Here is a 12,159-nt window from a genome sequence, read left to right on the forward strand (position 1 = left end):
AGATTTAATTCTTCATTTTATTTTAAACTTAAGTTTGATTTCTATTTTCCATTAAGTTATTTAATGTTTCATCTTTATACAAAATAGTTTTCCCGTGTATCACACGAGTTAGCGACTAGTTTCATTCTAAATCACATAAATTTGATAAATTTCAAGACTAAGTTTGATAAATTTCAAAATAAATAGAAGTTTTAAAAGATTTGCACAAAACAAACCTAAATTAATAAAAACTAACAACTCACAATATTGTTTTCACAAGTAGTTCAAGAAATCCATAAAAATAATAATAAAAAATAAAAAATGACCATCCAAAAATTTGAAATTTTTACCATTAGGATATTTAAAAAAATAAAACCGTTGGGAATGGTAAATGAAGATTATGAAAAAAAATTATAAAAAAATATAAAAAGTTAAAAGAAAAAATGAAGAAATAAGATTTAAACGAAATAGCGAGTCTGTTGAAAAATATAACTAAAAAAAAATAGATAAGCAAAAATTAAAAGTAACTGTTCGCTATCTAAATGGTACAAAAATTTAAAAATAAACTAATAAAAACACTCTAATAAATATTATTGTGTGCGCTGTTAAAAACACAAGTTGCTTTTGTTGAAAGTGAGGACGCGCGAAAACGGGGAGTGAGTAGTGGTCTCTACTCCCTAGTATCTAAAACGTGCTTACTTGGTTGACTAGGATTTTTTTTTTTTTTTTTTTGACGAGGATTCAAGACTTGGGTAACTACTCCATCTAGACTTGTAATATTAATAATAAAATAAAAATAAAGCCCTAAGCTGTTGAAGATTCTATATAAATGTAGGCAGCTCCGCATTACTCTTTCGTGAGTAAGCAATATTCTCAAACAATTCTTAAAAGGTTTGAGAAAGAAAAAAATGACGATGATGGGGGAAACATGGTCTCATATTGGCTCATTGATTGCTACCATAATGTTTCTTTGGGCAATGTTTGACAAATATTTCCCTGATCATCTTCGTAGCACTATCCTAAGTTATAGTATGAAATTGGCGAGTTTCGTGTACCCCTATATCAATATTACGTTCAATGAATTCATTGGCGACAGTGACAAATACATGCATCTCAAGCGTAGTGATGCCTATGCTGCCATTGAAACATACCTCAGTGGAAAGTCCTCCGGGGAAGCTAGAAATCTCAAAGCAACAGTTGTCAAAGACAGTAGTCAACCTGTACAACTAAGCATGGACGAGAACGAAGGGGTTACTGATGAATTTAAAGGGGTCAAGCTTTCATGGACACTCAAGAAAAACACCACAAGAACACAGTCATTTTCTGTCTTCCCGAAGATAGACGAGAAGAAGTATTACAAGCTCACTTTCCATAAGTCTTACCGAGATTTAGTCTGCGGGACTTACATCAATCATGTAATGCAAAAAGGGAAGGAAATAACGGTGAGCAATCGACAAAGGAAGCTGTACACTAACAATCCTAGCCAGAATTGGGAAGGGTACAAAGCACGGAAATGGAGCCATGTGACTTTTGAGCACCTAGCAACTTTTGACACTTTGGCCATGGAGTCAAAGAAAAAGTTGGGAATCGTCAATGACCTTGAAAAGTTCAGAAAGGGAAAAGAGTACTATACAAAGATTGGCAAGGCCTGGAAGCGTGGCTATCTTCTTTATGGTCCTCCTGGAACTGGTAAGTCTAGCATGATTGCTGCCATGGCCAACCACTTGGAGTATGATATCTATGATCTTGAATTGACAACGGTTAAGGACAACACAGAGCTGAGGAGGCTTTTGATCGAAACCACAGGTAAGTCGATCATTGTGATAGAAGATATTGATTGCTCACTTGATCTTACGGGTCAACGAAAGAAGGATAAAAAGAAAGCCAAGGATGAAGAAGCCAAGGATCCTATTAGTAAAATGACCAAAGGTGAAGAAGACAGCAATACTAAGGTCACTCTCTCTGGGTTGTTGAATTTTATAGATGGGCTTTGGTCTGCTATTGGAGGAGGGAGGATCATTGTTTTCACCACTAATCACGTGGAAAAGCTTGATGCGGCTCTCATTAGGAGGGGACGTATGGACAAGCACATAGAATTGTCTTATTGTGGCTTTGAAGCATTCAAGGTTCTTGCCAAAAATTACTTGGATGTTGACTCACACCCTTTGTTTGTGACTATTGGCCACTTGTTGGAGGAAACCAATATTACTCCTGCTGATGTTGCTGAGAATTTGATGCCTAAGTCACTGAATGAAGATGCTGAGGCTTGTTTGAAGAAATTGATTGAAGCTATTAAGACGGCCAAAGAGGAAGCAACAAAGAAGGTTGAGGAAGAGGCACGGTTAAAGGCAGAGAAAGAAGAGAATGAGAAGCAAGAAGATGTGAAAGTTGATAGCAGTTTAGCTAAGGTGAAAGAGAATTGCGTTGGAGTACTTGTGAAAGAAGACGAGGCCTTAGCTAAAGAGGTGAAAGATAATGATGCCACCGCTTGAAGAAATTAGGATATAGGGACTGAAGTGAAGAATAGGTTTAATGGTATATGCTCTGCATGATGTATAATAAAAAGTAGGTCCAAGTGTGATCTTTATTTAGTAGGTATTGTGTACGTAATAGGTTCTGTTAGTGCATTTTAAATTAAAATTACGTTAAATCTTAAACCAACTGAAGATTAATAAAGGGATGAGTTATTGTGGAATTTGTCATAAGAAGGGTAATCTAAAATAATAAATAACATGTAGGTTATAGGAAGGATTGGAAGACTATATATATGATTATGCTATGGACTAATTTCATATCAAGAGTGAATGAAGATAAATAGTTAAAGCAAAAAGTATTATATGAGAGAGTGAATTCAATAATTCTCCTAAATACTTAAGAGATTTTGGGCCAAAGAAAAGTTTTTCTTTTGGTGGAGTTTTGAGCTCAACCACTTATGCACGAATTATTGGGCTGTTATATCCTGGAGGGGATAAGTCAAAAGTGAATTTCTGCTGCATCGGTTCCTAGGCTTTGCCAACCATAGAGGGCTTGAATCTCCTTAAAGAGAGTGAGATTTCCGTGCCTAAGTCCGACATTGTTTGTTTATGTTTATATTTTTATTGTAATTAAAATATCATTTTACTGGTAATTTCTCCTACAATTTTAAGGAGATTCAAATGGAGCCAATAACTGAGAAGCCAAATGACAATGTCAAAGAGCTCAACAAGCCCTTCCGTTTTAAAGGAGCCCATTTCAAAAGATGGAAAGTCAAGGTCCTTTTCTATCTAAGCCTTTTCAAGGTAGCCTACGTCCTCACTGAGAAGAATCCAAACAAGGCTTCTACTAATGACATGATTGAAGATGAACTCTATGACCATCAAGAAAAAACAAACAAGTACGAACAAGATGAGTATAAATGTCGTCGTTATCTTTTAAATTGTCTTACAGATCATTTCTGTGATTATTATAATACTACATACACTTCTGCAAAGTAAATTTGGAAAGCTTTACAAAGCAAATATGACACCGAAGAGGTTGGTGCAAAGAAATATGTAGCTAGTTGTTTCTTTCACTATCAAATGGTGGATACCAAATCTATTATCGAACAGGTTCAAGACTTTCAAATGATCATGGCAAAAGTTAGATCTGAAGGCATAAAGATTGAGGATAACTTTATCGTGGCTGGTTTCATTGACAAGCTACCACCATCAAGTGCAACCAAACAAGCAAGTGGTCCCAAAGACCAACAAGCAATAAGCTTGTCAATGAAACCAGCCTATCTCTCCTTTGCTTAGTTTGCATGTTAGGGTTTCTCATGTTGGCCCCTCTATGCGCCTTATAACATGTCTAGCTCTTCCCTTTTTGTGATAACAAGCTTTGCTTGCTATGTTTGCTTTGTGCCATTTTTTTGGCTCTCTTTGTTCATTCGCAGCTTTACACGTTTGTTTATATGTTCATGCACGTGTTTTTCTGTGATTTTTTGTGTCGTCAAGCCTAGTTCCTACATATTATCTCATGCGGGTTCATACTCGTCTTTTGTACACGAGATCTCGAGTCCCTTTTAAGAACTTTGCTTGATGGCACATGTGTTCATAGTCCAATATAATGGAAGTACAAACGCCAATCCAATCCCACATTTGTCCTCCTAGGACACCCTCTTTTGCTCAATAACATGTTTGTTTGCTAACATGCCTATTTGCCCCTTTGTGTGCTTTCTTTGTTTGTATGCCCTTTTGTGTGCTATCCGCTCTTGTGTGTTTCTTCATTTTCCTTTCACCTGTCTACTAGTTTTGCTTTCTTTTGTCATTGCATGTACATGCTTGGTGTGAGGATGCAACTTCCAAGATGCAAACTAGGAAGGTCAAAGAATGCAAGAAAGAAAATGCAAGCCCAAAAAGGGCAATGTTCTATAGATTTAAGGGGTTCAACCCCTTTCCTATGTGGTTATCTCTTTCTCTCTCTTAGCCTCTTCTTTAGAACCATATATTAGGGTCTCCTCTCCTTGTATCTAACTTTTGGCTGCATTCATGGAGTATGGCAATGTCTGTTTTACATTTCATGTACCTTGTTAGGCTATACCCTATAGTTGTAGGCATGTATTTGTAGACACTCAATTTTGCACCTTTGATTTAATCAAGCAGAATGACTTGAATGACCATCCATGTATCCCAAAAATCATGATTGCATTATATGCATCAATTGGTTCTTGCGTTACATGCATCAATTTGTTCTTGCATTACACGCATCAATTTTTTTTTTTTTTTTGCCATTACATGCATCAATTCATTCATTGCATAACATAAAAATGATCTTGCGATTCTAACGGTCGCAACGGTGTGTCCAGTTTCTTAATCGAACCATTGGATCGAAAGATATCGTATGATCAAGTTTGCACGGTCAACATGTATTGCGTCTAGGTTGGGTCGATTTAAATTAATTTTAATTGGTTAAACAATTAAAATTAATTAAATAATTCTTAATTGGTTGATCATTAGTATTTAAAATAGGATTGCATACATAGGAATAAAAGGAATGATTGGATAACAATAAAATTGTGAATAATCTGAACTTTATCAAGATTTTATTTTAGGGTATTTATCTACAAGATAATTATTCCTGAAAAAGCTTGAATTATCCAGAAAATAGATAAAAAATAAAATAAAAAAATCATAAACTAAGGATGAAATATGTCTAGGTACAAGGACCAAATCAAAAAAACCCTAGAAAGAGAGTCCAAAAGGCACATGAACACGAAAAAACATTCAGCACCCAAGAGTACCATTCAGCACTTTTGGAGTGCCGAATTGCCCCCTCTTGGGCTTTGGCCCAATTTCTTTCAGATGACGATAAGGCACATCTTTTTCAATATTTTCGTAGAAGGATAAGTCCCAATTCGCATTCTAAACGTCGGAGCTATTTTTTAAAGTTTTCTGGCCACTACAAATAGAGGATGCATCTCATAATTCAGCACACTTCTCACCCCCCCAAAGAAACGCTTTTGACGCTCTAAAAGACACACTTTTTTAGGCTCTCAAATTGCTCATATTTGCTGATCCACTCTTTAATATTTGCTGTTGAAATTAGGGTATTTTGGTTTCAAAGATAATTGAATAAATTTCTTTGAACCCTAAAACATCCTCTCAAGAACAAGAAGTACTCCATGCAAGAGGTTGTTTTCAATCACCATTTCCTTTTTCTTTATGTTTTTTTTTTTCTTTTCTTTTATGGTGATGCATGTTTTTCACTATCCATAACATGAATTATTAATCATTGTTTTGTTAAAGAACGATCTTGATTTTTTATATATATAATTATTGAGATCTCTTTCTTAATTTCAATAATCTGCATATAACTAATTCTTTTTCTTAAAATAAAAACAGATCCACACCTTTCTTAAATGTAGATCAGAATTTTTCTTAAAATAAAAACAACTCTGCATCTTTCTTAGATGTAGATCCGAATTTTTCTTATATAAAAACAGATCTGCATCTTTCTTAGATGTAGATCTGAATTTTTCTTTAAAAAAAAAAAAAAAAAAAAAAAAAAAAAGGATGCATTTCATAATTCAGCACACTTCTCACCCCCCCCCCCCCAGAGAAATGCTTTTGACGCTCTAAAAGACACTTTTTTAGGCTCTCAAATTGCTCATATTTGCTGATCCACTCTTTAATATTTGCTGTTGAAATTAGGGTATTTTGGTTTCAAAGATAATTGAATAAATTTCTTTGAACCCTAAAACATCCTCTCAAGAACAAGAAGTGCTCCATGCAAGAGGTTGTTTTCAATCACCATTTCCTTTTTCTTTATGTTTTTTTTTTTTCTTTTCTTTTATGATGATGCATGTTTTTCACTATCCATAACATGAATTATTAATCACTGTTTTGTTAAAGAACGATCTTGATTTTTTTTATATATAATATTGAGATCTCTTTCTTAATTTCAATAATCTGCATATAACTAATTCTTTTTCTTAAAATAAAAACAGATCCACATCTTTCTTAGATGTAGATCAGAATTTTTCTTAAAAAAAAAACACTCTACATCTTTCTTAGATGTAGATCCGAATTTTTCTTATATAAAAACAGATCTGCATCTTTCTTAGATGTAGATCTGAATTTTTCTTAAAATAAAAAAAATAAAAAAAAATAAAAAAGATCTACATCTTTCTTAGATGTAGATCTAAATTTTTTTTAATTAAAAACAGGTCTGCATCTTTCTTAGATATAGATCTGAATTTTTCTTAATTAAAAAAGGATCTACATCTTTCTTAAATGTAGATCTAAATTTTTCTCAATCAAAAAACAGATTTGCATATTTCTTAAATGTAGAGTCTGAATTTTTCTTCAAACAAAAATGGATCTGCATCTTCATTAGATGCAGATCTGAACTTTTCTCAAATCAAAAACTAATTTGTATCTCTCTTAGATACAGATCTGACTTTTTTTAACATATGCCGATTTTGAAATAAAGAAAAAGATTATGCATGAATGTGTTTATTATTTTTTGTTGTTTTTAGTCCATGTTGCATAATTTTATCTTATGAATGCAATGCTCTTCTTAAAAAAATCTTTTTCATATTTTTTCTTAAACATATAAAAACATGTCAGGTTCTTTTGTCATCAAAAAAACCTTTTTTTTTTTTTTTTAATTCTTAAAAACAGATATGATCTTTTATAAATCAAAAGCCATTTTTCTAAGTTCTTAAAAATAGATTTGATATTTTTCAAATCAAAAGACTTTGTTTTATGTAATAAACACAAATTTGAATTTTAATCTCTATAAACCATTTTTTTTTTTTTAGATTCTTAAAAAATATATCTGATTATTTCTAAACCAAAATTAGATCTATTTTTTTTATCATCACTAAAACAGATCTGAATTTTTTTTTTTTTTTTTTAAAAAGAAGAGGATCCATTCATAAATAAATTTGTGTGATTTAATTTTGTTTCACATGTTCAACATATCATTCATAACATGCATAAAAGTGGTACATAGATCACTAGAGTCTAGAAGACCAAACTCTGTCTGGGTGGAATAAATGTCTAACACCTTTATATTCCGTAACCTAGCCTCCTAATTTAGTGTCTTTTGGATAGGTAGACCTGGGTCTTATCTTTGTTTTATTTTGGGTAGATTGTAATTAGGACAAAAAGCCATGTATTTTGGTAGATTGTAACTAGGATCCAAAGTCATGTAATTTTCAATTTTTCAAACATGTATTTTCATACAATCAATGAGAATGGAAAAATTCAGTCATGTATTTGTATATATTTATTTTTTTTCTTATTTTTTTGTATTAAAAAAAAAAAAAAAAGTGGCGACTCCGCACCACTAATCCCAAAAGAGAGGTGCCCTAAAAAGTACCAAAATCTCTTTTTTGAGATCACCCTAGGTTTGAGGTCTCTCACAGTATCCTTTATCTTTGATGTACCTTGCTTGGGCTGCGTTCCTTGAATATGGCAATGTTTGATTTACATTTCCTATACCTCGCTGGGCCATACCCTTCGATCATTGGCGATGTATGCTTTACTTTTCCTATTTTGTGTGCTTGCATTGTGTGTGATGTATGTATAAAGTGAAAAATTATACTGAAACAGAAAACCAACTCTTTGTCTTAACTCACAGCAGAGGAGCTCCAAGAAGACCAAAAAAGCTCTTCTCTTTTCTTGCTATTTGAAAATTGGCAAAGCTCAAACTCCAAACCCCAAAGCTTGCCATACTGGGTGCAGAAGCTAAAACACCTGGCTCAGATTTCTCTCACTTCTCTGCAACACAGAAATAGCTAGGCAACCCAATATATTATATTGAAATATAAATAGTTTTTTGAGCATCTAATTATCTTGAAAACAAAAAATTATTATAAAAAAATAGTGAAATTGTCAAATACTTATCCAATATAAATTTAATTAGTAGTGAAACATTAATAAGAGTTTAAGTTACACCAAATCTATATCATATACTATATAATAAAAGTTGGGTTTAGATGTTGTGGTTATGCCAAGTGGCGACACCAAATTGTAGAAATTTTCTTAGATTTTTAGATTTTAAATATATATATATATATATAAGTATTCTTCAACTATAATTTCTAAAAGGATATAATTTTTCTTCAACTATAATTTCTAAGTGGATAAAATTCTTAATTTGATTAAAGTTGAATTACACTTGCTATATTTCTAAGTGGATAAAAATACAGCAACGTAGTGTTTAATTTTTTTTTTTCTTAGTTTATTTTGTTTAAAGTGGCTGCATCAAATTACAGAAAAATTATCAAATTTCTGTTTAAAAAAATTAAATTTAGTTATTTGGTGGCATACAACTACTATACCTAAGAGACCTAATTAGTTTGAATAGCAAAAACTAATTAACAAGCTATATCTTTTCTAATTTAACGTAATGGTCCTGTTTTTTTCCATGTCAACTTTTTTTTTTTAAATACCATATCAACTTCTTGAGATGAGAAGTTCTATATTTTTTTCATTTTACGGACTTTTTTTAGGATATATATATATATATATATATTTAATGTCATTAACGTCATGGACTCATTTTTTTTTCTTTTTTTTTTTTCATATGAACTTCTTGATATGAGAAGTTCTATATCCTTTTTGATTTTCTGGACTTTTTTTTTTTTTTTTTTTTTTTTTTTTCATGTCAACTTCTTCAAGAAGTTTAGAATACACATACACACACACATGGTTATTTGATGTATTTTTTCATTCTCTTACCAATTGTACGGCTTTTTGATTTAGCCTTTCCTTCTACCTACAACACTTACAACCTCACAAGTATGTATTTGTTTACTCTAATCTTTTTTATTATAATCAAATTGAATAGGTTTTATGTATTTGTTGCTTTTGTTTAAGCTAATTTCCTTAAATTTGATATGTTGTATCCATCTCCTTAATTTTGATTTTAAGGACAACCTTCTTTTTGGCTTATGTATTTGTTATAATTTATTAATTATTTTCATTAAAGTTCTTTTACATACACATTATATATATATATATATATAGATATATATTATCTTGACATTAATTTGATGTTAGATTATTGCTAACAAAAAGAAAAAGGTTAGTACAATTTTAGAACTTCTTATTTCTGATAGTTCAATTTATATTTTCTTAAATTAGTATTTTGTGAACTAAAATAGTTTAACAATAAGCTATTTTAATATGTTGTATTTCAATACAGTTTTGAATAATGCAAATTCAACCTTGATGAGAAAGAGAAAAAGATTGAGTCATTGCATTTTGTTAATTTTGACCATTATAAAGATTGAAAAAGAATAGGTTAGATTTTTTTATTTTTTTATTTTTTTGTTAATATTGAGATTTATGTTAGAATGATAACATTTACCATTGGTTAACTTTGAATATATATTTACTATTGGTTAACTTTGAATATAAATAAATATTAATTGATATAAATGGAAAAATAATATTTCAGATACATGTTGGACATGCAAGTTGGAGACACAATAGAATTTGCAAATATGCAAGTCTAAATAAGCATAAAGATATGCCAAAGAATCAAATGCAAGGCACAAAAAGAAGGGAGACAAAGAGAGAAAAAAAGTACTTGCAACGCAAACTTTCCAATATGGAAGAAGTGGTAAGAATGATAGAAATATGTTATTTTTTTAATCAAAATTTGATAGGTTTCTCACTATTGTTTTGAATATATAATTTTTATGTGTATATATATGGGTGTGTGTGTGTGTGTAGTTTTTTTATGAACAAAAAATGGGTAGAGAGGGATGACTTGAGTTGACGTCTTCCATCTCAAATTCTATTAAATGGTTCAAGTAATTTAAAATAAATCAAATACTTTGATTATATATCATAATTTTATGTTTTAATATGTAAAATTTATACACTACACACCATGTACACACAAAGTGACTCAATATATTTATGCAAACAGGTTACAAATTTTTTTTTTTTTTTTATCATGTGACTCATAAATTATTAATAGAGTTTCAACTTTCAACATAGATAATTTTTAATTAAGCCGTGCATTGCTCGGGCATAATCCTAGTAATAACTAATAGCCGAAACGTTTGACTTTTTGTTGACCACACCTCATTGCGCCACGTGACTATATAAATTAATGACACGTCTATGATTAAAAACACAACAATTGTATCTTTTCATTTAAACATTCATCTTTTAAAAAAAAAAAAAAAAAAAAGTGCCTATATTATAAACTAGAGACACAACTCTTGGGGCAGTATTTATAAATAAAACATCACTTCTTTTTTATATTTCTCTCACTGAACGTTCTTCTCTCCCTTCTCTCTCTCTCTCTCTCTCTCTGTGCAAAATATAGTATTTGCAACAGGACTTCTCTTTTTGATAACACCAGCCAGCAAAGTTCCAAAAAAAGTTTAAAGGTCAGATACCTCTCCTCAAATGTATAGTAAATAAAAAGTGGGTTAACGTAGCACAGTATTTGTATCATAAACTCAAAAGGATTTGCGTTAGTTCTAAGTATATGTTATTGTGCGATTACATAGTAACGTAACTTGTTTATTCTTTTCTAATTATTCCTTTTTCAAACAAGAACTTTAGACAACCACGTGACTATATAAATTAATGACACGTCTATGATTAAAAACACAACAATTGTATCTTTTCATTTAAACATTCATCTTTTAAAAAAAAAAAAAAAAAAAAGTGCCTATATTATAAACTAGAGACACAACTCTTGGGGCAGTATTTATAAATAAAACATCACTTCTTTTTTATATTTCTCTCACTGAACGTTCTTCTCTCCCTTCTCTCTCTCTCTCTCTCTCTCTGTGCAAAATATAGTATTTGCAACAGGACTTCTCTTTTTGATAACACCAGCCAGCAAAGTTCCAAAAAAAGTTTAAAGGTCAGATACCTCTCCTCAAATGTATAGTAAATAAAAAGTGGGTTAACGTAGCACAGTATTTGTATCATAAACTCAAAAGGATTTGCGTTAGTTCTAAGTATATGTTATTGTGCGATTACATAGTAACGTAACTTGTTTATTCTTTTCTAATTATTCCTTTTTCAAACAAGAACTTTAGACAATCTCACAGTGCAACAATAAAATGAATACAGTAAATAGAGTTTGTAAGGAAGACAAACTGTCGAAAGTTGTTATATATTGTTGCTATTAGTCTTTGATATAGAGAAGTATATATGAAACTATCAAATTGGTTTTGAGTTACTATCTGGTGGATTCTTTGGGAGATTTATATGTGATAATGTTGAAAAATCACCAATGAATTACACGTCGCTCACCTGCTCCAAAAATCACCTGCACAATAAGGAAGAGAAAAAGAACCTACTGAGAGCACCGGTATGGTGCCGACCAAATACCCTCCGAAGGTCAAGTTAGAACCTTTTTCAACTCCAGAGTGCTAGAGAGGGTTAATTACGCGTACCTTAATTTGTGAGGGTATTGGGACTTTTATAGTAGTCGAAAGTTGCACTCTTTTACTTGGAGTTGAAGTCCTTTCCTTGTAGAAATCATCTTTAAGAGTCCAAAACGTGGTGGACAAGTCTTTTCCTTATAGGGAAGATCTTCATCAATATACGTAATCTCTAGAATCCACTTTGCACTAGGATTCTGTTTAAGGCTTTCTAAGAATGGGCCAAAAGTATTCCCATCAAGAGGTTCAGCAGGCCCATGGCCGATCAGTCCTTTCCTCTCTCATCAGTCCACTCC

General features: G+C 31.5%; 1 protein-coding gene across 1 annotated transcript; it reads left to right on the plus strand.

Annotated features, from left to right (window-relative positions):
* The first annotated feature begins 876 nt into the window (after positions 1–876).
* LOC112031164 (AAA-ATPase ASD, mitochondrial) lies at positions 877–2,471 on the plus strand. Its single transcript, XM_024063846.2, has one exon. It carries the CDS (start codon positions 888–890, stop codon positions 2,469–2,471), a length of 1,584 nt encoding a protein of 527 aa, XP_023919614.2. The 5' UTR covers positions 877–887.
* The last annotated feature ends 9,688 nt before the right edge of the window (positions 2,472–12,159 follow it).

This window comes from Quercus suber, unplaced genomic scaffold (genome assembly GCF_002906115.3).
Source record: "Quercus suber isolate HL8 unplaced genomic scaffold, Cork oak 2.0 scaffold_393, whole genome shotgun sequence".
NCBI classification, from domain to species: Eukaryota; Viridiplantae; Streptophyta; class Magnoliopsida; order Fagales; family Fagaceae; genus Quercus; species Quercus suber.

What these genes read in the sequence shown, in the direction of transcription:
- LOC112031164 (XM_024063846.2), top strand. Translation starts at nt 888, where the DNA reads ATGACGATGATGGGGGAAACATGGTCTCATATTGGCTCATTGATTGCT.